This window comes from Podarcis tiliguerta (genome assembly GCF_965153285.1).
Source record: "Podarcis tiliguerta genome assembly, chromosome: 3".
Lineage (NCBI taxonomy): Eukaryota > Metazoa > Chordata > Lepidosauria > Squamata > Lacertidae > Podarcis > Podarcis tiliguerta.
In genome coordinates this window covers 92962121-92988987 of record NC_139536.1, presented here as the reverse complement: position 1 = coordinate 92988987, position 26867 = coordinate 92962121, and the positions used below count along the sequence as shown (strand labels likewise).

At 43.7% G+C, this 26867-nt stretch overlaps 1 protein-coding gene across 5 annotated transcripts; it reads left to right on the top strand.

Moving 5' to 3' along the window:
- Window positions 1–1404: 1404 nt before the first annotated feature.
- Window positions 1405–22819, top strand: COLEC11 (collectin subfamily member 11). 5 transcript variants are annotated; one of them, XM_083431810.1, is made up of 7 exons: window positions 1405–1701; window positions 5038–5187; window positions 10530–10601; window positions 16582–16653; window positions 16944–16997; window positions 18800–18895; window positions 19018–22819. In XM_083431810.1, the coding sequence occupies exons 2-7, from the start codon at window positions 5058–5060 to the stop codon at window positions 19425–19427; spliced, it is 834 nt and encodes a 277-aa protein (XP_083287936.1). In that variant the 5' UTR covers window positions 1405–1701; window positions 5038–5057; the 3' UTR covers window positions 19428–22819. The 5 variants fall into 5 exon arrangements, with proteins under 5 accessions (XP_083287936.1, XP_083287939.1, XP_083287938.1 ...); XM_083431813.1 differs by having other exon boundaries at window positions 1407–1701; window positions 19036–22819; XM_083431812.1 differs by lacking the exon at window positions 1405–1701 and adding an exon at window positions 4489–4908.
- Window positions 22820–26867: the final 4048 nt, after the last annotated feature.

The window sequence follows — 26867 nt, the reverse complement described above, 5'->3', positions numbered from 1 at the left end:
TATATATAAAATATTTATTAAGATTTTCAGAACATTACAAAGAGGGGAAAAAAGAAAAAAAAATAAAAATACAAAAATAAAAGACAATTAAAAACAATTCAATCACTCATAACTTATCTTGCATTTGCTTGTTTCCCGAACCTCCTCTCACATTATGAAGGAATATGTAAAAACGGATTGTTAACAGGAGAAAATTTAAAGTTACAATATATTAAGATCAAAGATAAGGATAAAAGTAAAGAGGGAAAGGATTTGCTGAATAAATAAATTGAACTGGAATACAAAAAAGGGAGGTCTAGTCCTCTTTTAAAGCCGTTTTGAGTTTGTGGCCGCCGCTGCCTCCTGTGGGAATGAGTTTCACAATTTTGACTGTGCAGTGGTACCTCAGGTTACAGACGCTACAGGTTACAGACTGCTAACCCAGAAGTAGTATCTCAGGCTAAGAACTTTACCTCAGGATGAGAACAGAAATCGTGCGGCGGCGGCAATGGGAGGCCCCATTAGCTAAAGTGGTGCTTCAGGTTAAGAACAGTTTCAGGTTAAGAACAGACCTCCAGAACGAATTAAGTTCTTAACCTGAGGTACCACTGTACTTCCTTTTATCTGTCCTGAGCATTCCAAAATTCAGGCAGACAAGACACATTCATGGCACCATATTGGTTCCAGGGCCTGTACCCAATACATAAGGCTTGTAACCTCATGTCAGTACTCTTCTCCACTGTGTTGGAGGAAGGGACTGATTAGGACAGTGGCTTTCATCTCGGGAGGTGAAAAGGCTTTGACTGGCCTTGGAAAACGCAGCTACAAGTGGTGTGTTTGCATGTGGCACAGAACTAACAGCTATTCCCACAGGAAGTGCCTTCTCTTAGCAGCCAAGACAAGCTTCAGTGGTGATATGATTATTGCACTTGATTAGGTTTTATCCTTGCTACTGCCTTGTCTTAGCTGTTGTTGGGAGAAGGCAGTCTGAATACAGTTCCAATGTGCTGCAAGCAACATGGGAAACAGCAACTGCCAAGTTTCTGTGGCCAGGTAGAAGTGGTGCTGGTCAAGAGTTGCAGATGAAATACAGCCTTCCCTACAATTCCGTTATCTCCAGTTTCTACACTATAGGGCCTTTTGAACACCCCTACCTATGGTCTGAAGTGGTACAGTCCATAATTCCACTACCTCGCTGTGTTTAATGTGCAGAATGTCTCTAAGCCACGTGCCAGGATTTGATGAGAACCATGGCCGCCATGCATTTCTAAATAGCCCGTCCGAAAACTAAAGAGAGACAGCAGAAGCTTTGCTCTAGCTGGATCCTGTTTACATTCCTGCAACTGGCCAGACCTAAATGGTTAACCAAGGATTTCTCTTCATGGGAAGGAGAGTTGTGAACGGCGAGGCATTCCGCATTCCCCAAAAAAAGCGCATTGCCAAAAGAAGCAGCTTACATCATGGGTCGCTGTAGCGTTCCCACACATTTTGCTCCTAATTACTGTCCTGCTGGACAGCTGAGCTGTTTCAAACAGGAAGCTGTTTATAGATAACGCTTGCAACTGTTGGGTCTGATTTGCTGGATGTCGAAGAGCAGGAGACGAGTTCGCTTCAAATTAAAAACTATCAGGCTTTTGTAAATAGTAGCAATGAGGTTCATCTGCGCAGTGTCCCTCCAGGCAGAGGTTGTGCGACGGTGCCTGTTTTCTCAGCAACTGTAAGGTAGGTGATGCTTTGAAAGCCTGAGATAAGAAGATAGACTGCGGGGCCACATACACTTGCTCAGTGGAGTGGGTGGTAAACTTAAGGCTGGATTAACAGTGGTGTAGCATTTATTTTTTTATTTTTTAATGGAAGCTAAGCTAAAGAGAGAGCATATTATGTTCAGTAGAGGAGTATAGTTTCTGGCTTTAGTTTTTAACAGTTTTTGAAAAGCACGCATGCTGCAGTGTCTTTTTTTACAGATGGCGTAGTAGTCACTTGAATATTTACTGCAGTCTGTAGAGAGTGTAAAGTAAGCTCATAGGGTGGAGTTTGTGTTGAGGGGTAGCAGACTAAAAATGAGCTGTCTTCACAGCAGCTAACTAATAAATCTAAGGGGAAAATAGCACAGATAAATGCTAAGCAAAACCTTTCCCAACTCGTAATATGTCCTTCTAGCGTTGCAAAAGGATGGCAGCAATGTTCTCCACATTGCTGAGCCCCAAAAATAATACTGTTTGATTTTCTTTTTTTCTCTAAAAAAAGAGTAAGGCATATTGAAAATGCTCGGCTTAATTTTTTGCCTGCCACGCTGCTGTTAAAGACAGCTAAGTCTTGCCAGGAAAAAAAGGTGGCAGTAATTAAACGGTATTGGCCAACATCTTAGAGGAAGGCGTGGTGTGATCTGCATGGGTGCAAAAAACATTGGAAACTTTTGGAACCGGTGAGGTTTTCTAAGAGTTAGATTGGAGGGAGAGCGAGAGATGGAAACGGAGAGGGAAAATGCTCTTTCCCATTGGTGAGTTCTGGTGGGTTCCCTTCCTGACCTGGCCTCTACACACCATCTTCCAGGCAGTACTTAATTAAAAAGTGACAGGCTTCAAAATTATAGCTTCTGACTGGGAAATAATTCCAAGAGTGGTTGCTGGCTGTGAAGAACTATCTAGGAGTGAGGGAGAAACTCTCACAGTCATCCTGCTCATTTTCCAGAATGGAGTCCAATGCTTGAAAGGAGCTCTGGAGGTGGTTCTAGGAAGCCCTGACTTGAATTAAGCTCTGCTTCTGAGAAATACCTATGGAAACAAAAAAGGGGGGATGAAAGGCCTAATAGAAACCACCACCCCAAAACAAGATTTAAAAAAGAGTTAAAGAGGAAGGATGCTGGGTGAGTAGGGTTGGTGGTGGTGTCAAGTCAAAGAAGAATAGAAAATAATAATGGCCACGGCAGCGGGGTGGTTAGTTGTGGAGAACTGAAAAGTGGAAGGAGAGGAGGGCAAATGTATGTGGGAAGAGGAAAAAAGACAAACAAAGATCCCTTAAATGGTCTCTGAGGTGTGTGAGAGATGCTGCGATGGCACTGCAAGTATTTCTGAGGCACCCAAGTCACCTCAGAATAATCTCTCAGTTCTGGGCGCCGTCTAGTAGCCATTGCTGATGGGAGTGACCTGGACTAGGAAGACTATAAAGGAAAGGAGGTAGGATCCAGGGCTCTGAGGCTCCTAGCAATCTTCTCCTCATCTCATGTTTGCAGAAAGCAAGCATGATATGTTAAGCTGCTCTGGAATCATAGAATAGAATCATAGAATCATAGAGTTGGAAGAGACCACAAGGGCCATCGAGTCCAACCCCCTGCCAAGCAGGAAGTGCAGTGGGGCCGAGGGAACTAACAGACCCGGGGGAAGAAATGAAGTTGGGATTAATCCATCTTCCCGCCAGCCTGGTGCTCTGCAGATGTTTGGCTTGCATTTCTCTTCAGCCCCAGGCAGTGCATCAATACTTGCTGGAGTTGGTTGGAGTTGTAGTCCAAAACATCTGGAAGGCACCAGGTTGGGAAAGGATGTGTTTAAAGAAGGCAGTGGTCAGCTCCTACAAAAGCAAGGAGGAGAAGTAAGTTGCTTCTTGCTCTTCCCAGCCATCTCATGGCCAGGCCTAATATTAGGTACCAGTGGTTATTGGACACTTTGAGCCCTGCAGCCATGATGCTGAGTCAGTAGCCCCATTATTCAACCACCTGCGCCATCTATATTTTTGTGGACAATCTTAACCATCCTGGATGGGCAGCAGTGCGGTTCCCCATATGTACTCCTCACATAATATTTCAGCTGCGTGCAAACAATATTTTAAGCCACTATTCTTCAACCTTGGGTCTCCAAATGTTGTTTTTCAACTCCCATCACCCCCAGCCAATGCTAAAGGATGACAGGAGTTGTAGTTCAATAACATCTGTTGACAGGCTGAAGAACAATGGTTAAAGCAATGTAGGAGGTTTAGGAGGAGGCAGAGTTTAGTCATGAAGCCTGTTTCAGTGTCAGGGTTCAGACCTTAAAGAAACTGTCACAGTAGTGAGTAACGGCACTGAGCCCTCTGCAGATCTCGGATTAGCGAGCTGGGCCTCTCTAGAAGAGATAGCAGTCCTCAGGAATATACACTACCTAAATGCACACCAGGTTTGACAGGTGGAGGCAGAACAGAGAGTTCCAGTCCTTTCCCCCAAACCCTACTCCATCTTCATTCCCTGCCATTAGTGATGCCAGTGCCTCTTTTATCTCATAGAATTCAGTGGAGGCCACCTAGAACCAAGACAGCCCCAATCCATTTTCCCATGCTAATTCAGGAAGAAACTGACGTTTGTTCTTCCTCTTGAGCTTGCAAACAAGAAAAGCAGTGGAAAACAAAACAATTTAAGGCAGTTTTTCATTAGGTTCATCTCGCCCAATGTATTTGTACTTGGGATCTGTTCCTAAGCAGCTTTCATTTCCCTCAGTTGAACTCTCATAGCGGTTTTGAAAATGCAGTTCAGGCCTCCCTAAGGGAACCGTGAGCTGACCTCTCCCACCGTATGCATTGATTGGACTTGGAGACTGGTTGACAGCCTTTTCCTCCCAATCAGTGCAGTATAGGACTCTGTGACTGCCTGCTGTGTTGTCTGTAGTGTGCGAGTCCCCCTCTCTCTTCGCCCTCCTTCCCTGGGGAACCTTAAAACCTCTTCAGCCTTGCGTTTCCATTTCTTTTGATCTGTTAGTCTGAACTTTTTTCCTGGGCTGAGGACAAGAGTGAGCTTTGGCTTGGCAAAGGCCCCTTTTCTCAGTTGCACTTGGGAGGTTTCGAATATTTCTTTGCTTTGCAAAGACTCTCTGACCAAGTCTGAGAACCCCCGATATAGCTTTCCTGCACAGTTAAGCAAATGACGTCCGGTGGAACTTTACTCTATATACCGCATAACACAAGGTACATGATAAGCTGCTTATATGCTGCAAAGGTAGGAGGCACTGGACTGTAGAACACTGCAAACACAGCCTGGAACTACTGGAAGTTTTTGGAATTCCTTTTAACTGTTTATTCATTCTTTCCTTTTAGGAGTAAGGGACAAGCTCATTATGAAGAGTGATCTGGTTTTCTTTGTCTCTGTAATTAGCCTTGCCTTCCTGTCTCTGCCAACATCTGGATATGCTCAGCATATTGCAGAAGAATCCTGCTCTGTTCAGATTCTGGTTCCAGGCCTAAAAGGTAACGGGTGTATCTATTTTCATGACCAATGAAGTTCCCCCGATCCCACCCAGTCATATTTTTGTTTGCTGAGGCTGCTTTCGGGATTGTTAGGTGTTTTCCATTGGCTAAATAGGAAATGGGTTGTACCTCACAGCGGTTGGCTAGAATGCGTTTACCAGGAGTTTCACAAACTTGATCAGAGAGTGTTAAACTGAATCCTGAAAGTGGGAGATAATATTTTAGAGAACACATCAAGTACTAGGGACAATAACTTCATTGGTGTACAGGAAACTGGGTCAGTATTACAGGAACTTGCTAATGGGCAGGAAAAACCGATAAGGAAGCAGCTGGAGGAAATGATTTATGGTTTTAGTTGTCTTTATACTAATGCACAGAACATGGGGAATAAAAAAGTTGAACTTGAGCTCAGAAGGTGGTAGACTCTCCTTCACTGGAGGTTTATTATTATTATTATTAAAAAAAACTAGATCGTCATCTGTCAGGGATTCTTTAAGCTGTTATTCCTTCATTGTATGGCGTTGGATTAGATGACCCTGGGGGTCATTTCTGACTCAACAATTCTGTGATTCTATGAAATTACATGTGCATATTTGTTTTTCTAAGGCTTCGCCTCTGTAGGGGAAGGAGCTTTTAGTCTTATGGTAGGGAGGTAAAGAAATCAACCACTGGAATTTTAGGCAAGACCTGGGAGAGTTTTTAATGGTGGTGGTGATTAAACATCACTGCACACCCACACCCTTAGTTCTCTGTCAAACCAGGGCTGAGAAAGCTGTAGGTCTCAAGATGTTGCTGGACTCCAACTCCCATCAGCACCAACCAGCATGACCACTGGTCAGGAACGATGGGAACTGTAGTCCAGTGGCATCTGGCTTCAGGCATCCCATGCTTGCTGTAACCTGCCTGATACTGGTACCGTCATACTTTTTATTCATCCCACAATCCTAGTACCTATCAAAATTCAAATCCCCCCCCCCCCACCAAGGATTGTAATGTGAAAAGTGTTGTGAAATTTGGAAGATTTCCTGATGGCAGAATTTCAAGGGGACCTGCACAAAGGTGTGCCTCCCTATTTCCATATAGGCTGGCATGTAGCCTGTTCTGGAATTCTGCATACTGGTGCTAAATCCAATTTGTTGTTGCATTTCCAGATCACTTGTTAAGAATGCTGTAGAATTTTCTTTTAGGCCTGCATTATATATTTGAAAAAGGGATGCGGGTGGCTCTGTGGGTTAAACCATAGAGCCTTGGGCTTGCTGATCAGAAGGTTGGCGGTTCAAATCCCCACAACAGGGTGAGCTCCTGTTGCTCGGTCCCTGCTCCTGCCAACCGAGCAGTTCGAAAGCACATAAAAGTGCAAGTAGATAAATAGGTACCACTCCGGCGGGAAGGTAAATGGCATTTCCCTGCGCTGCTCTGGTTCGCTGGCCACATGACCCGGAAGCTGTATGCTGGCTCTCTCGGCCAATAAAGTGAGATGAGCACCGCAACTCCAGAGTCATCCGCGACTGGACCTATTGGTCAGGGGTCCCTTTACCTTTATATATTTGAAGTGAATTTGTCACTTAGATCACTGCTGATCAGCTGATGCATTCTTTAATTCCACCGGATCCTGGACTGCATCTCTGGGGATTTAGATTTGCCCACCGACTAGGAAAAAATAGATGCCTCCTACATGGCTGTTTCAGTGCATTTAACAATGGCCTGATATGCATAGATCAGTAGATGAAGCTACATGGAAACAAGCACCATCCTCTAAAGTTTGTGCGCTGAGCTGCTGTTAAAGACACAGCTGCAGTCACCTGTAGAAAAAAATGACAACCTATTATGATGGTGCAACGCAAGGAATTCGAGTCTCTCTGAAGCATCCTTTTGGATCAACAGTTGTAGTGCTTGCGGAACATGTTTTTCAGAGAAACTACTTGGCATGTCTCTTGACTTCATTCTCCCTAGGGTTAGTTAGTATGGCCTACCAACCCTCCTTCTGCCCTCCTTTTAACATTTCCAAAACATTTTCTGGGAACTGTCGTGCCTGAACATTCTGCCTCTGACCTTAAGGCCGCTACACTTAAAAAAGAGGGAAAGTAAATAAAGGGCCAGTTGGAATAAACTGGAATTATTTAAGAAATGTGATGCCAGATCCCATGCTTTAAGCATTATGGCTGAGTGCTTTTTTTTTACCCAGCCAGATGGGTGGGGTATAAATAATAAAAAATATTATTATTTATTATTACTACTACTACAAGAAGTAAACACACCTAGCTAGCGTTGCAGCAGTTGTTAAATATTCATGCTTTGGTATTTTAGCAAATGAAGGAAATTTACATTTTGGTTGCTTAATGTCTTCAACATTTCATTCTCAAAGTATAAGGACGTCATTTTTTTGCATTGCTATTCTCGCCAATTGCCACCTAGTTTAATTTGTTGTCCCAGTGTACTTAAGCACTAATGCCTTCTCATGCAAATGATAAAACAAATTCAAGCCAATAAAAAGGCAGCACACAAAAAGGCAGCTTACATCTACGGTGTGTACCCCTTGGGCATATATGTGCCGTAAGCTTATATCGCTGTTATGCCATCGTTATGGATTTGCCACAAGGGATCTTTGGAATGCAGTTTGAGGCAGAGTTTTGCTCGAGTTACCGTACTCCTTACAGATCTACAGTTCAAGAGGGAAGGATTATTCAACTAAATCTAAGCCAGTAGTATACAGTTATGCCACGTGTACAGTACGCCTGCAGAAATAGACCCTAGTTAATGCGTAGCATTACAAGGGACACGGGTGGTGCTGTGGGTTAAACCACAGAGCCTAGGACTTCTGATCAGAAGGTCGGCGGTTCGAATCCCAGCGACAGGGTGAGCTCCCGTTGCTCGGTTCCAGCTCCTGCCAACCTAGCAGTTTGAAAGCATGTCAAAGTGCAAGTAGATAAATAGATGCCGCTCCAGCGGGAAGGTAAATGGTGTTTCTGTGCGCTGCTCTGGTTTGCCAGAAGCGGCTTAGTCATGCTGGCCACATGACCCGGAAGCTGTACGCCGGCTCCCTCGGCCAATAAAGCGAGATGAGCACCGCAACCCCAGAGTCGGCCACGGCTGGACCTAATGGTCAGGGGTCCCTTTACCTTTACCTAATGTGTAGCATGTGGTTGTTGGCATAATGGCACATGCATTATATAGGTATGAGAAAGGCCCGTAAAACACTATGCAGTGGAAGACAAATGTCTTTTGCAGTGAAGACAGGGAAAGGTAGAGCTGAGTATAATGTGGCTGCTCCTTCTGCAGGAGGAAAAGGTGGCAATGCTCTGTCCCTGCCTACTGTGCATAAACTGGGCTGGGGTATGAGTCACTCTTGTGAAGGAAGAATGGTATATACTGAAATTGTGTGTGTGCGGGGGGGGGGGTGGTGGTGACAAAGAGACAGAGACCTTGCCCATTCTGCCTTTATATTTCAGAATGCCATTGCCCAAGCCAAAATCCTGATTTCAACACCTTGGGGATGAAACTATCTAAATGCAATGTCTGAATTTAGTAGGATGCTTTTATTCAAACAGGTAGCACAGCACCCTAGAGAAAATGAAGAGCAGTGTTAAATTGGGACTGGTGGTCTCTTAACTAGATTTAATACAGTGCATATTTATAGAAAGGAATAGTCTATTCTGCAGAGCACAGACTAGGTAGATGGGGGCATTAATCTTGATCTACTGATGCCTTCTTTGACCTTGGAAGAGCATCTTAACTACTCTATCTTAGTTTCCCTGTTTGTAAAGTCAAAGCATTACCACTAGATAAAACTACAAAATCACACAGAGTATGAACAGTTAGCTTATGTTTCAGGGGAAAACCCTTCTATATATTGTTGCACAAATGCTAAAAATGATGGTTGTTAGCATGCACAGGTCTGACTGTTTAATGAGTTCCAACAATCTCATCTTCATCGAATGATCAGAAAACACTGAACTATCTGTCTATCTCTGCCTGAGAAAGAAAGGGAGATGGGTCCCAAATCTGCTCATGGTTCCACATATCCTACCTAATTAGAAGCTATAATCATAATAGTGAAGGAGATTGATGAAGAAATTCAGTGAAGCACAAAATGGCCTGCGAAGGCCACAGCTAATATAAAATCTCTAAAAAGCCATCAGTGCCTGATCTAAACTGTCAGGGGGGTAGCTGGCTAGCTTAGAGGAGTGCTAATGAGATGTGGAGCCTTTCATCTGTTGGCTGAAATCCAGCTCATGCCCTCAGCTTCTCTGCAGCCTTCAGTCTTAGTACTTTGGAGCAATCATATTTCTTTTTCTGGAGGATGTCGGTGAGGTGCCTTTGATGCTACAGCAAAGTTCAAAAAAGTACCCACTTCACATCTGGAATGGCCCTGTGGCAGAGGCTGCATTCAGACAAAGGCAAAAGGTGTCAGGTAACCTTGTTGGAGCCGTGGCTAAGGGCATGGCTAGTTTTTCGAAGGGCATGTACTGTATACACAGCAGTACATTATCCACATTTTCCTTCACAAGAAGGGCTATTGATCAATGAAGACATTTGAGAACATCCCAGAGTTTCCACTGCTACATTTTCTAGTGACCCTATGGTGCCATTTAAATGTTGCATTTGTCTAATGGCTAGTGCTTTATATTAGTTTGTTTGTGTGTGTCCGAATGTCTTATCATGTATTGTTGCTGTTGTTTTTAAGTTGATAATGGAATGGAAACCATGACTAAATGCAGAGGCTCTGTCCGAAGTTTACTAACTGCATTCCCATTGCATGGGTAACATGAATGTTCTGTGACCATGCTGTTCTTGTTTTCTGAAACTGAACTTTCTGCATCTTTTTTTCTATTCTCTTTTGCCATTCTCAAGACCTCACTAGGTTCTGAGAAGCCAGTTCTTTTCCTCTTGCATTTGTACTCTCTCTTTTACCTTTGGCCTTTTCCCATTGACCAGGCTTGAAAGTAATTACCTTAGGGAAGAGACCTATGCTTCATTATATCTTTTTAACTTTTATCTGGAAAATCCCTCTGAAAACTTAAAAAATGGTGGAGTTCAAAAGCCGAGGTTGCTGAGCAAACACAACCAACCAGACCCTTAACACCAGGTTCTTCTTCCTATATCTAGACATACATGCACACACTGACACCCAAATGACGTTGAGTGATCTCATACTCAGTTATGCTCAGAGTGGGTCCTTTGGTATCAATTGCAAAATTATTTCAGTGGATCTGCACTGAGTTTGAATGCCGTCCACTCCTATTATTTATTGTAATTTTCACTACAAATCAAGAGGCTTGTTCATATTGAGAATTCAATCATGTTGTTGTTGTTATTGTATCTCCTTTTTAACTACAAAACAGGGGATGCTGGAGAAAAGGGGGAGAAAGGTGCCCCAGGCCGCCCAGGAAGAGTTGGACCTCCAGGAGAAAAAGGTCAGTATTTTTTAAAGAGGGAGGTGATGGAGGTTACTCTTCACAAAACTGTTTATTTCCTAGAGCTGAGTAGAGGGTAATCATGTATATCAGGCTTTCTGGCAGTATTGTTGGGTCTGGTGTTCTCAGAAGAGAAGAAAAGGCTTATAGCATCAGGAAATGGAAGAACTGAGAGCCAGGAACCTAACATTTCTTTTGCCTTAAGTTTTCCTGGCATCATAATTCCATCTTCTGTGATGCAATCAAGACCAAGGGAATTCCTGCCCTGTCCTCCATCACTAGAGGGAGCACTGCTAGATAAAGCCGCTTATACCTGTAGAAGCTATAAAATATGTGGAAATGATGCTGCTTTCCCTTGGAGCAAATATTTCTTTGTTTGAATACGGTTTCTACCTACATTTTTCCTGGAGCATATGGGAATTATGGATGTTCATCATGAATCCTGAACATCTGTGATGAGAGCTTGTTCAGAGATGGTGGTCTGAATACCAGTCGTGGAGAACAAACCACCTGCTCAGTGGCGTAGCTTGGCGGGGAGCCACAGGGGAGGTTGCCCCAGGCGCAAAATTGATAGAGGCACAAAATTTCAACACCCAGTGCTGCCTCAATACAGCTGTCGCTAGGCTCCATTGCAAACTGCTTCTCCATGCGAACCAGGAAGTGATCTCTCCAGAATGACTCTTTTCTTATTTCTGCGGCTGCAATCTCCTGGGCGACACGGATGCCATTAGGTAGTTGAACGCACATGCATACTCCATCTTGTTTCCCTGCCTCCGCATGGCCCTGCGTGCTGGCAACCCCTGCTATGCCACTGCCCTGCTTGTTAGCTTCCTGGATGCACCTGGCTTGCCACTGTTGGAATCAGGATACTGGGCTAAGTCAAAAGTGGGAAACCTCTGGTCCAACGACCAATTTGGCATGGCAGGCTGTTGCTTAAAAAACACACCCCACTGGATGTCAGCTGAGTGACATGAGTGGTCCCACCCACTTATCAAAGTTGACCTATAGGTGTGGTGGGAGATAGTGATCAAGCAGAATTGAACTTCCAGTGGATCTGTGTGCATCAACTGATTGAGCAGGTACAGTGGTACCTCAGGTTAAGTACTTAATTCGTTCCGGAGGTCCGTACTTAACCTGAAACTGTTCTTAACCTGAACCACCACTTTAGCTAATGGGGCCTCCTGCTGCTGCCGCGCCGCCGGAGCCCGATTTCTGTTCTTATCCTGAAGCAAAGTTCTTAACCTGAAGCACTATTTCTGGGTTAGTGGAGTCTGTAACCTGAAGTGTATGTAACCTGAAGCGTATGTAACCTGAGGTACCACTGTACTTCAGTTCTGCTTTTTGCAGAGTTCTGGCATGAGAGAGGGTTCTCAAAACCAAAATCCAGCAGGACCCTGCTTTCTTGTAATACCAGACTTAGCTAAGGAAAGGTATTTTTCACATTCAGGAAGCAGCCAGAGTGAACAGACTGTATTGCGGGGGGCCAGTAATGCCTGGAGCAAGGGGAGGGGTGTGTGAAAGTAATTCCTTGGCCGATCTGGCAATGGTTTATGTTTATAATGATGCTTTGGGACTTGCACAAGCATTTCTGTAATTCCATTTGTGCCAGGCCTGTAACTTCTAAAATACTTAGGCTCTTTGTGAGTATTATTAAAAAGACATAAGAGGCTATTTTCATTGCAAAGAAATCTTATGAGAGAACAATTGCACACCAGAAACCAATTTATCTGACCCCTTTTATTTGACCTTTCTTCTGGACTTAGAGCGCTGGGAGCTCTTTGAGAGAGACCTGGAAGGAGTAGTTAGAAAATAAATACAAAAACTAAATGTGGCATTTGGCTTTAGAGAAGGTATAAAGTTTCTGCCCCCACAAACACACACACACACACAAGCTCACCATAACAACGGTAAATAGCTTTGCAAGAAACGAAAGAAATAGTTAAGAACCTCTGAATACCAGTTAATGTTATACTTGCCAATTTTGTTGCATTATGATTTTTTTTTTTAAGAATACACATACAATAATTGTTCCATTTTTAAAAAGAAATTGGATAAAACAGTAAACAGCAATCTTAAAACACAGGGCATCTGATTTCATCACCATCAATAATAATGATATTGATTATTATTCTTATTTATTTTTAATTGCAAATTTAACACCTACTGTTGGGTACTACTCCTAAGAAGAGTGAAGGCTGCTTCTGCATAGAGTTCCAATGTAGAGAATGTTAGGTGACCCTCTGACAGGTCTAAGAATGGGGGAATCTTCCTGCCTTCCTTCTTTTGAATTTCCATTGCACATTTCAGCTTGACAGAAGAGCTGCCTAGGCTTAAATCAATAAGTGATATGAGTTTTAAGTGCTTTATGTTGAGACCCAAAGACGTGAGTGAACCACAAGGATCAGAAAACACAGGACTACTGAAAAACAAGTCCTTTATTAAGATCAATCACAGTTCAGAATGCATGATGCAAACTCTCAGGTTGGACAAACAAGGCAAGATATTTTTGTTTGTTTAAAGAGGGGGATGTTTCTAAGCCAGAGATCCATGAAGGATCATGTTAATATATTGTTCTATTGTCTAATGCAGAGGTTTTCAACCTTTTTGAGCCCACAGCTCCCTTGACCAACTACAGTGGTACCTCGGGTTAAGTACTTAATTTGTTCTGGAGGTCCGTTCTTAACCTGAAACTGTTCTTAACCTGAAGCACCACTTTAGCTAATGGGGCCTCCTGCTGCTGCTGCGCCGCTGCTGCACGATTTCTGTTCTCATCCTGAAGCAAAGTTCTTAACCCAAGGTACTATTTCTTGGTTAGCGGAGTCTGTAACCTGAAGTGTATGTAACCCAAGGTACCACTGTACATTTTTTCTGCAGCACCCCTGTGGGGCTCAGGAGCCGAGTTATTTCATCTCTTGTCTGCAGAGATGGCAGCTTCTCAACCTTTTTCAAACATCCTCCCTTGTGGAGTGTTCTCTCAGCCTCCCCTCCCCTCTCCTTGGGAGTCCTCTGGGCAGCCGCTGCTGCCGCCCCTGGTCTCTGAGCTGCCCCATGCCTGCCCCAACGAGAGGTGCTTCCTCATACTGCCCCACAGGGGCCTGGGACTTGTCTGTCTAATCTAATCTCAACAGCAAGGGCTGGCAGACTGGCTGGCTAGGCTCTCTCGCCCGCTTGCTTGCTCACTCTGAGGCAACCTCAGCTCTTGGCAACGAGCACTCCCTGACCAGCCCCAGAAGCAGCAGTTGCCTGGGGAACTTGTAGCCAAGGCTGCTGCAACAAACAGCTGTGCGAGGCAGAGATGCGAGAAGGCATCCGAGGAGAGAGGGAAGGAAAGAGAGACAGAGGCCAGTGTTGCCAGTGGCACCCCTCAACATCATTCAAGGCACCCCAAGGTGCTATGGCGCACTGGTTGGAAACCACTGGTCTAAGGCACTGAACCCTTTCACACAACTCAATTTTGTATTGAATATAGGGATTATTTGGTTGTATCCATCATAAGGGGACACGGGTGGCGCTGTGGGTTAAAGCCTCAGCACCTAGGGCTTGCCAATCGAAAGGTTGGCGGTTCAAATCCCCGTGGCGGGGTGCGCTCCCGTTGTTCGGTCCCAGCGCCTGCCAACCTAGCAGTTCGAAAGCACTCTCGGGTGCAAGTAGATAAATAGGGACCGCTTACTAGCGGGAAGGTAAACGGCATTTCCGTGTGCGGCTCTGGCTCGCCAGAGCAGCGATGTCACGCTGGCCACGTGACCCGGAAGTGTCTTTGGACAGCGCTGGCCCCCGGCCTCTTTGAGTGAGATGGGCGCACAACCCTAGAGTCTGTCAAGACTGGCCCGTACGGGCAGGGGTACCTTTACCTTTACCTTTATCTGTCATAAGAGCTTCCATTTTCCTACATACAACTCACCCTGTCATAAGTACACAAGCGTCCTATATAATCACTCTAATTTTTCCACGCATGGATGAGAGCCTCAAGCTGGGTTCCAAAATGTTGGCTGACGAGACTGCTGCTTCTGTTATCTAGTCACAGAAGACTGTTGTGAATTTTTCCTGCGTTCATGATGAGCATTATAGCAGCCTCAAATATGCCCACCAGAAGATGCCACAAAATTAGTATTGGTATCTCACAGCAGGAACCGAGATGGTTTTTCAGTTTTAATGGCAATGCTGTACAGCATTTTTACAGCAGAGTTGTGACAAAACAAGCCTCTTAAAAAATTGGCTGTCTCAGCTATTTGTCATGAATAAGGGACATACGCACAATAAGGCACAAACTGGATACAAATATTGCTAGCAATGCTTAAGTATTTGTTTTGTGTCCTTTTCACCATTTTTTCCAGGTTGACTCGGGGCCTGAGGTTGCACCCTATACATGCTTACTTGGCAATGAACCCCATACTTCTGAGTAGACGTGTGCAGGATTGTATTATAAAATAATTCGAGACTGAGGAGGGAAGCATCCGTGCACCCAGAAGCCTCCAGATTACTGTAGTAGCTACTGGTCAAGTGGAAAAAAACCATTCAGGCTCTCTGTTTGCACGTTCCGCTTGTTCACTTACAATCTGCCACTACAGGTCTTCTCCCTGCAGCACCAAATAAGAAACAAGATGGTTGTAATGGGTGCGTTCTTGGAATAAAGCTCACCAGAATCCATGGTTGCTATAGCCTGCTGGGAGCTTCTGAGCAGGCGGAGGTTATTCTTAGGCAACTTGTGTAAACTGGCTACCTCTATACTAGTGTGTGCTCTTCTTGGAATGAGATCTACACAAAACAATCCATGTTTTTTCATTCTTCCACTCACTTTTTGGGTGCTATTGAACAATGTTGTTGTTTAGTTGTTTAGTCGTGTTCGACTCTTCGTGACCCCATGGACCAGAGCATGCCAGGCACTCCTGTCTTCCACTGCCTCCCGCAGTTTGGTCAAACTCATGCTGGTAGCTTCGAGAACACTGTCCAACCATCTCGTCCTCTGTCATCCCCTTCTCCTTGTGCCCTCCATCTTTCCCAACATCAGGGTCTTTTCCCGGGAGTCTTCTCTTCTCGTGAGGTAGCAAAAGTATTAGAGCCTCAGCTTCAGGATCTGTCCTTCCAGTGAGCACTCGGGGCTGATTTCCTTAAGAATGGAGAGGTTTGATCTTCTTGCAGTCCATGGGACTCTCAAGAGTCTCCTCCAGCACCATAAAAATCAATTTTTTGGTGATCAGCCTTCTATATGGTCCAATAACATACATTAAAGGTGCACACACACACACACAAAGTGAATCTAAGCTCCTGCAACCATTTCTGTGGCATGCATAATAGAAAACCTGGGCAAATAATGAAAAAGATGGCCAGATACTGAAGTGTTGTTGACAATATTTATATCTGATTTGTGCTGCAATGTGCATATTTATCTCTTATTCATTAGAATTTGCTGAGGCAGCCAATTTTTTAAGAGGCTCGTTTTGCCACAGCTCCATTGTAAAATCCTGTATAATGCTGCCATTAAAACTGCAAAACCTTCTTGTTTCCCGCTGTGAGGCTCCAGATAGTTATTTTGTGGTATCTTCCTGAGGCTGCTGTGTACTCGTCCTTAATAAAGACTTTGAATGCATACAGGGAAAAGATCAGCCGTGTAGTCTGCTTAGCATAGATGAAATGAAAGGGCTGTAATCTCAGACCTGTGGTTGTGAGGGCACGATCTATTCATTCCAGTGCGGCTTCAACTAATTTTAGTCTCTGGCAACTCTGACTGAGGACTACATGATGCTTTCGGGTATTTTTTGATACATCAGTGAGGCCAAGAGGGGGGTATTGTTTTCTGGGTAGACCCCATACATACTGCCCAGGCTTGTGCCTCAGGGAGATCACTTTTGTGTTGCTAACACAGCAGTTTGATTTCACCCCTCGAGGCACACTCCATTGTCTCTTAAGACTCTCTGACTACTGAGGGTATATGTAAAAATTTACATTTAACTTGTCTTTTGTTTTGTTTTCCCCCCTCTAGGAGAAACAGGGGACAAAGGACAGAAGGGGAGCATAGGGAGACATGGAAAAATTGGCCCCATTGGCTCAAAAGGTATGTTTCCTTTCAATATTTGTTAGGTGGTTATTTCCGAAAAGTTGTTTAAATTATTTTGAGGTTTTTTTCTGCAAGGAACAAGAGATGATTGACCATGATTACGACAAAGCCATATGCAATGATCATGGCAAATAAATGAGGTTGAGTTTCCTTCACATAGGTCAGCATTGGGAAGGCTTAAAAAACCCCATACAACTAGTGTTGTGGTGTCAGTGTATAAGATAAAGGCTATTGTTTCTACTTGAAGCTAACTGCTGAGAAGCTTAACTTTATTTCCCCTTTCTTAGGAGAAAAAGGAGATAATGGGGATGCTGGCCCACCTGGTCCTAATGGAGATCCAGGTAAACCAACCAGATCAGCACTGGTTTTAATGTATTAACATCCAATTTAAGGTCCTAATTAATAAATGTGAAATTATGTATAGTTTGTATAAGCTTGTATAATACGGTTTTTTTAAGATAGAATATTTCAGCAGCCATAATATTAGATTAACCACTGAACTCGAGTGATGTGCATACAGATGTGAATTAGCTCTTAGCAGTCCAATTCATCTTTTTTGTACCGATGTGTACTAAACTCTCCCAAATTCAGTTCATGTCTATGAACCAGTCACTCCCCCACCCCAGCATAATTCCTACTTTGTATGGGATGAAGAAGAGAAGAGTTTGGATTTGATACCCCGCCTTTCACTCCCTTTAAGGAGTCTCGAAGCGGCTCACATTCTCCTTTCCCTTCCTCCCCCACAACAAACACTCTGTGAGGTGAGTGGGGCTGAGAGACTTCAAAGAAGTGTGACTGGCCCAAGGTCACCCAGCAGCTGCATGTGGAGGAGTGGAGACGCGAACCCGGTTCACCAGATTATGAGACTACCGCTCTTAACCACTACACCACACTGGATGACATGACAGAATCTTAGTTTGAACGCAATTGTGAATGGATTTGAATTTCAACAGCCATTTCTATGATTATCTTAAATAGTTGCAGGAAACTGTGGGCTCTGTTTGAGCGCAGCCAAGATTTTATTGGCTTACTACACGTGGTTGCTCAGGATAAAAAAATGATGGTTTGCATATAATGCTAAGAGCAGGCCTTGTGGTTTATATTGCTTGGCTGCAAAGTGGGAGCAACTGAGCAACATCTACCAGTAAGGTGTTCGTTCATAGTCTGCCATGGTTTATTCCATACTATGCTTTACTGTGACGTACAGACCATCTGATCCCTTTGTGTTGGGATGGACCATGCTGAACACAAACAACCGCCTTGTATGTATGTACCAGCAGCCAGTCTGGGGGGTTCAATACCTGCAATGCAGCGTTACTGGTATTCTCCAGAGCAGGGGTCGGCAAGGCTTACCAGGCATGGGCCGGATCACTCCCACAGAGATCCTCCGTGGGCCGCACCAACGCAGCACAGCGCTGGAAATCACATCTGAGCATGCCCGAAACTTGCGCCTGCGCAGAAGCGATTTTCGGCGACTGGGCATGCGCAGAAGCAATTTCTGGAGCAGCAGAAGAGAGTTCCCGCGCCATGCTGCACCACTTTAGAGCAGCGCCTCCCTGTGTGGGTGGCTCGGTTCAGGAGTGGCTCGTGGGTTGGCTAAACGGCCTCCGTAGGCTGATTCCGGCTCATGGGCCTATCCCTACTCCAGAGGGTTGGAGTAAGAGGATAGTAAGTTAATGGATAAAAGCTGTGAAATATGCACTATTTTGGGACTTGGGTGGTGCTGTGGGTTAAACCACATAGCCTAGGACTTCTGATCAGAAGGTCGGCGGTTCGAATCCCTGCGACGGGATGAGCTCCCGTTTCTCGGTTCCTGCTCCTGCCTACCTAGCAGTTCGAAAGCCCGTCAAAGTGCAAGTAGATAAATAGATACCACTCTGTCGGGAAGGTAAATGGCGTTTCCGTGCGCTGCTCTGGTTCACCAGAAGCGGCTTAGTCATGCTGGCCACATGACCCGGAAGCTGTACGCCGGCTCCCTTGGCCAATAAAGCGAGATGAGCGCTGCAACCCCAGAGTCGGTCATGACTGGACCCAATGGTCAGGGGTCCCTTTACCTTTATGCACCATTTTGGGTGGCCAGCAAACAGTGCGAGACGTTTTGAGCAAATGCCCGTATGTAACTTGCTCACGGATTTTTCTGCAGGCATTCCTTGTGAATGTGGCCAGCTACGAACAGCAATTGGTAAAATGGATAATCAAGTGACCTTGCTGACAACCGAGTTGAAGTTCATTAAAAAAGGTAAGTGTCCAGATGAACATTTTCCCCTTCCTTGCATGTGGGGCAATCTTGCTTGCTTAATCACTGGTTGATTGTGCTATGCATTAAGTTGGTTTATAGAAATGCGAGTGCTCACTTTTCAGCACTGCCCTCCCCCGCAGCTGTTGCTGGTGTGCGTGAGACAGATAATAAGACTTACTTGCTGGTGAAAGAAGAGAAGAGGTACATGGACGCCCAGCTCTACTGCCAAGGAAGGGGAGGAACGCTGAGCATGCCCAAGGATGAAAATACCAATAGCCTAATTGCTGCTTACATCAATCAAGCTGGCCTCAGCCGAGTTTTCATTGGCATTAACGACCTAGAGAAAGAGGGCCATTTTGTTTACTCCGACCGGTCCCCAATGCAGACCTTCAACAAATGGAGCAACGGAGAGCCAAATAATGCTTATGATGAGGAGGACTGTGTAGAAATGATAGCCTCTGGGGGATGGAATGATGTCGCCTGTCATATTACAATGAATTTTGTTTGTGAATTCGACAAAGAAAATGTGTAGAAATATGATTCCTGCCCCCCCACTCCCAGCTCAATTTTTGAATCAAGCTTTATGTGCAGGTTAGGCTGTGTGTCCGCACTATCGTTTTTTTTATAAGCTGGTGCAGTCCACAAATCCTGAACTGCTATCTGTTTATGGGTGTGTTTTGTGTGTGTGTGTTTGCACATAACACTAAGCTATGGTTGGTTTTAACCATGATTTATTTAATAAGCCATGGGTTGTCTCAGTTTCTTTTGTTTCTCCAAAGCTTGGCTTGTTTCCCAGCCATTCCTGCCTTGTGATTGAGCATTTGGGGTGGGGTGCCCAAGCAAGCCATGCTTAAGCAAGGCTTTCACATAAAGCAAACCATAGTTAAAATGAGTCATGGGTTCACAAGCATATCATGTTTGCTGGCAGAAAATAAACCAGGGTTTGTTTGCTGGGTTGGGTTCACCCGTTCAAACAAATTTATATAGGCTAAACAAATCATGGTTTAGCAGTATGTTCAAATCAGCCTTTTATTTGAAAGTTAGTACCTTGTTGATGAGGTGCTAATCTTTCAACAAGCTTCATATTAGTCTGGACAAATATCCCAGAACACCTCACCTCTGCCAGTGTTACAAAGTTCTTCTATCACCAAAAAAAAAAAAAAAAAAAGCAACACGACATTTTTATGTGTTTAGTTCAGGTTATGTGGATCTCCATCCTGCAAAAAATCCTCATATCTGATCTGTGTGTGTGTGTGTGAGCGCGAGAGAGTGAGTGAGTGAGAGATCAGATATGAGGATTTTTTTGCAGGATGGATATCCACATAACCTGAACTAAACACATAAAAATCTCTCTGTGTGTGTGAGAGAGAGAGAGAGTGAGAGAGTGAGTGAGAGAGAAAGAGATGCATACACATTCCAATACATATTAAGCTATGGCATATGTCAAGCTTCCCATTCCATTTGTGTGTGTGTGTGTGTGTGTGTGTGTGTATTCTTAGCAAGGGTTTTCTTCACTCATATTCAGCACATCTTTTTCATTCTTTCTTTTTCTTTTAAGCCCTGTTTCATGTATTATATTTGCAGTGCTCCCTCCCTTCTGTCATGCAGGTGACCTCATGTATGAAGTGGAAATTCACAGCACATGCTTCCTTTTCTTCCACAAAAAAAGAATTCCAATACAGTTTGCTTGTTTTAGCCATAAGGATAGCTACCTTGTGGAAGGAATAGGGACATGCCCACTGCTATTCCATGCAACGAAGAATGCCTCCAAGCACAACCTTTCACTGAAATGATGAGACTCATTCATTTTAACAGGACTGGCACAGGAAATCTTCCTAACAGATTAAAGAACAGCACATCATCCTGGAGAGTAGTAGGCACATGTGAACATGTTAAGAATAGGACACAGGAATTAATGAAGGACAAACTTCAACATTAAGATGTATAACACAGGGTGCTGGTGTCAATCAACTCCAAGACCTATCCTAGTTACTTTTGTTGATAAAGTATTATAGTGGTATTTTTTAGAAGTATATTATATTAGTATTGTACAGCTGTAAATATAATCTAGGTATTTCAAATATCAATATTCACCCTTCAGAAGGGAAGAGCAGAGTTAACAGAGACATGGTTTAAAGAACTATGGCTGTAATCCAACACAGAATTAAGTATAGGTAAACCGCTTGAAATCGTTGGGCTTAAACTCAGTTCTGCGCAAGATCTCTAGGCAGAAAATATCCATCAAATCGCTTGCTGAGATTAATGGAGATCTACAACGAAAGTGGAAGGTATAAATGCAGATTTTAGGAAGCTATTTTTGAAGACCTATAGCCACCATTTCTATCTTTTAAAAAGCCTACCCTTCTATTGCTCCTGCGCTGGTTCATAATGATAAAATGTAAACGTTATCTTTTATCACTTTCTGAATCCTAATGAACTAGTTCCTTAGCTCTTCCATTACACAGTTGCTAAAGTGGGAATACAACACTGATGTAAGCCAGTTCAACTCTTTAGGCAGTATTTTAATAGATTATAAATTGAGTATTGCAAATTTTTTTACAGAAAACACGAATATTACATTTTCCTTATGTACCCTTTGGCACAGCTGAGCATTGTGGCTTGATGGCCAGCACAATTTAGCAAAGTTAATCAAGTCCCAGCCTGTTGCAGTTTAAAGCAATCTCAGTAGCCACAATCCTACTCTGAATTACACATGAATCAGGTTGTTCCATTAAATCAGGAGTACATTTTGCACAGAACTGCAACCTAGATAGCTGCCATGATTGTGTTTAGATATTTGCATGCTATTACTGTTTTCTTAAAAATAATAATAATTATCCAAGCAGGTCTTTGTAAGTTGTCACGCAACTCACGAGAACTTTTAAGTTATTCATATTCTGAAAGATGCTTTAAAATTCATTTGCCCATCCTTCCGTTTGTCACTGTAGGCACACAGCTAAATGAATGCTAAGATTTTGTGGGAGTAAGTTGACTCTACAGACTTAATGAATGTTATCCATTTACAACAGAGGATGCAGCTGGTTGCACCTGACGTTTGGCCCTTCATGAAGTTCTATAGTTTTAATTATTATTACTGAGGCCTTAATCCCATGATAGAGTCAATCCAATTGAATTTCTTCTAGCCTGGTTGCAAATCAAGGGAGGTAGCACATGAAACAGTTGAAGTTAAAATTAAATTTGCATTTTATTTCCCAGTTCATCTGCACAAACAAATCCACCTGAAGCCAGATACAAATCCCAGCACTCAAGCAGTGGGTATTAATTCAGCTGGCTTCTCAAGATTGCTGGCGTTGGAATTAAACTGAGAAGTTCATTAATAATGGGTGAACTACAAGACTGAGTCCAGCACATGAACAAGAGTTAAAATTGGTTCACCATCTCTTTTTAACTTTAGGAACAAGATTTATGCTGTTGTTCCCCACAGAGATAGTCATTGGTTTAAAACAGGCACCACCAACCTTTGGCACTCCAGATGTTTTGGACTACAATTCCTATCACCCCCGACCACTGGTCCTGTTGGCTAGGGATCATGGGAATTGTAGGCCAAAACATCTGGAGGGCCACAGGTTGGGGATGACTGGTTTAAAACTTTACAGAAGCATAGGACAGCAGTTCACTTAACAAATCTATATTTCCAATCCTGCCTATGCATAAACTGCATTCACTTATTTAATAGATATAAAAACATGGCTATTTGTTATGACTAGTTCACTTCTGCATTAGGCTTGCATTGCTATGTTGGTAGAGTGCTTTCTAAATCTGTTCCTCCTTGTTGGGATGTTGTAACTTCTGTGCAGCACAGAGCTATTCCAGAATTCGCTAGCAGACCATCCATCACTAAGTCACTTATGATTCAAGCCCTTTCCCCTTTCTCATTGAGGTTTGTAGAATTTCAGGTAGGGGTAAATACCGTATTTTTTGCTCTATAAGACTCACTTTTTCCCTCCTAAAAAGTAAGGGGAAATGTGTGGGCGTCTCATGGAGCGAATGCAGGCTGCGCAGCTATCCCAGAAGCCAGAAGATCAAGAGGGATTGTTGCTTTCACTTCGCAGCGATCCCTCTTGCTGTTCTGGCTTCTGAGATTCAGAATATTTTTTTTCTTGTTTTCCTCCTCCAAAAACTAGGTGCGTCTTGTGGTCTGGTGCGTCTTATAGAGCGAAAAATACGGTAACCTTTCCCCATCCAGACACTGTTGGATTCCACTCCCATCACTCCCAGCCAGCAGGAATGATGGGACTTGCAGCCCAACACCATTTTGGAGGGCGACAAGTTCCCCATCCCTGGTTTAAAGCTCTCTGCTGCTTTGCTCATTAGAAAGAACTTGGATACAAAAATGAATGTGGGGGCATGCATAAAATAGTGAATACTGGCCCATGTGATAACTTGGAATAACTGCAGTCTTATGCATAGTCGGTAGTGTATTCTGCTGAAGAAAGCAGGGGTTCCTTCTAAGGCAATACACAGGGGATCAAACTGCAAATCTAATCTTGCCAATGTTGATTCAATGGGATTTCTATGTAAGCAAAAACAACAGGGTTGGCTGTATAATAGGTTTCCTGATGCTGTAACATCCCAGAGACTATGACAAAAACAAGAGTGGATTATCTGTAACTTGATACTGACCCACTGATTTACGGTAGTTCCCAACATTTAAAGCTTTGAGGGTATACGTTTCCTGTTGTGTTCTTCAATATTTATGTTTAATCTAACGATAAGCTTCCTGGTAGCACACAAATGCAAGTACGTAACTAATTTATAGCTACTGGATTGATAAAGGATTTTTTTGTTTGTAGCAATTTTGCTCTCAAAAATAAAAGTATGGCAAGCATTTGAAATCATTGTGTATCGTTTTGCGTTTAAGGGAAATAAATAAATAAATTTTATCCCAACTTTTGTTTCCTCTGAGCTTAATTTCTTTTCCCTTGTTTCTACCAGCTTCCCCAAAGAGGTGGAATCCCTACAGTTTAATTACAACTCTAGAATTTTAAAAGACTTTAAGGGGGGGGGGACGTAATATGTTTGACTCTACGTAGGGTATTTTTCTCCGTTAGGATGTAAATTGGCTGCAGATATACAGGTACCATGCCTTGGAACCTCAGATAAAGTTAAGCTGAATAAATTAATGGGAGGAAGTTCTCCCTGCTTCCAGGAAGTTATCTGTGGACTCCCCCACCCTGCCAATTTTGGGTGTTTCTTTACTCCCCCAGAAACACCCCTGTGTTGCACCCCCACCCTCTAGAGAGGTGCAGTTTTCACCACTGTGCATAGGTTGCCATGTCTGAAATGTGTTTGTTTAGTAGACCAGCGGTTCTCAAACCTTTTTTCTGTGGGCCACACTTTCAGAATAAACATTTGCTCGTGCCACACCAAGTTTTTAATTGCTAAGAAGCACATTGGAAAACAAAAAGGAACAACTCCTAGCATTCATATTAGGTCTCAGGTCTTCATAAACACAATGAAGCCTTTCTTTTTCTGATCTGTCAGGAAAGATATTTTGAAAAGATATCTATCCATTTTCCTGCAAATAAATAAAAAATATTTTGATACTACACTACACTAAAATGTTTACCGTATTTTTCGCTCTATAAGATGCACTTCCCCCCTCCTATCCTAAAAAGTAAATGGAAATTTGTGTGCGTCTTATGAAGTGAATGCAGGCTTTGCGGGCTATCCCAGAAGCCAGAACAGCGAGAGGGAGCACTGTGCAGCGCTCCCTCTTGCTGGTCTAGCTTCTGGCTTAGCTGCATGAAGCCTCCGCGGCTCTCTCACTTCCCCCACCTCCCGTAAAAGCCCCCAAGAGCCACGCTCCCTTTAAAGAGCCGCATGGAGTGTGTGTGTGGCTCCTCGGGGAAAAGCCTGCAAGTGCCGCACATACACTCCACGCGGCTTGTGAAAGGGAGCGCTGAGCAGAGCCTGGAATGCATACAGGCTCTGCTCTGCGCTCCCTTTAAATATATTTTTTTCCTTGCATTCCCCCTCTAAAAATTAGGTGCGCCTTATGGTCAGGTACGTCTTATGGAGCGAAAAATACGGGTAAATGTTTATTTGATTGCCCCATAACGTTTGCCACCCTCTCCTGCCACACCAGTGGTCTAGAAAAGCTTTGATAACATTCCAAGAGATAATGCACTACTGAAAAAAAGTCCCTTTAGAAGTTATATGGCAGAGGGTTTTCTAGCAATGCCTGTGCAATGCACACCACCGTGTTTCAAAGTGAGATGTGGATACATGGTGGTGGACACGCACCACGTCTCAGTAGCCAATTGCGTCTTCCCAGCACACTAGTACTATGTGTCCCTGTGTGTTGGCAGGTAACTGCTCCCGCCCCCATAGAGACTATAATGTTGTCACGACACATCTGTCTTATATGCTACAAACATGTCAGCAGTGCCAGCCCTGACTTAATCATCTTTGTCCAGCATGCAGTTTAATCATCTCTGCGCTACCATGCTGCCCTCTAGTGCCGTATTGGAAGCAGTTTTTTGAGTTTGCTATATTGCAGGCAAGGCAGCCAGAACACTGATTTGAAATGTGGTGTTAGCCTTGTGTCACTGTTTTTCCTCGTTGCAAGTGCCACTTGGACTGGCTACTAATGCATTATGCTGTCTCTCTGGCCAGTATATGTTTGTGTGTGTGTGTGTTGGGGAGGAAAACACTAGTCTGTTTCAAATGCAGAAACGCACACATTATTTGGAAAGCTAAATTATTCGTTCTAAGCAAATGGCAAGATTTCGACTGCCTGGGTTAATAAGTGTCCTAACTGTTCTCTGCTCTCCTGCAAATGTGTACACACATATACCCCTACCCTTTCGAACCTGCTACAGTCGCAGGTATGTGGTGCAACTAAGCAGCAACTTTCAAAAGGAAAGTAAGTAAGATGGTATACTTAAATAACTAACACAACAACAATAACGGCACAGGCAGACACATTTATGTCTGAATCCAGAAACAGACATGGTACTATTATAATCCAAGCTCTAAATGGCAGAAGAAACCTTCAAGTTACGAGTTAGGGCCAGTTAATGCCTACTGTTGTCAAGCAAGCATTTCTAGCGGCAATATAAGTATGCTTTGAAACTCTTAACTCAGCAGTAGTTTCTGGTCCTCAGGAACCTGCAAGGCAATGGATCATCTAGAACAGGGGTTCCCCACTGATAGTCATCGTAACCCACCCAGGGGGTCCGTGGCACCATTCACATAGCAAAGACTACCAAAGAGATCATTTTTTAAAAAAACTAGGGGGTCCATGGCTCGGCTTTTGAAAAACAGGGGGTTTGCAGCACTTAGCTAATTGGGAACCACTGGTCTAGAGGTCTGCATACCAGTCCCTCTCCTCAAAACAATATTTCTCTCTTCAGCCCCAACTGATTTTGGACCTGAAACAGGCCTTTCTTCACATCCTAGCCTCTGCATTGTTTTGTAGGGGCCATCTTTACCAGGAGTGAAGAATTGGATGAGGCAGGCAGACTGCATCCTTATTTCTCCCAGCCACCGTAGGCCAGGTTTGACCGGTGAGGGAGGCCCACCCCTCCTGACGTCACAGCGATGTCACGTGATCTGTTTGCATGGTGCTTTGCAAGCTCCAAAGATTACTAGATTTAAATGAGTGAGGGAGCCTCTAAAATGCAGGCTGAGGCACATAATGTTCAGGAGGGGAAGCAGCAAAAATTCTGATTTCCTTCCCAATGTTACTGTAAGGGTGAAGAGCTCTTTTAAAATTAATTATGCAACAACATTTCTTAAACACTGTTTTTTTTATATATATGTAAAATGGGTGCCCAATAAAAATCAGCTGTCATTCACATCAATCCAAAGAAACCAATGAATTACTCAAGCTGCCAGAGTAAATAAAAAATGTCTGCTGTTTGCTCCAGGAGACACAGCACAAAATTGATGGCAGAGACAGAACTGGTGGTAGGTAGAAGAAACCAAATTCAGGTAACGGGCTTGG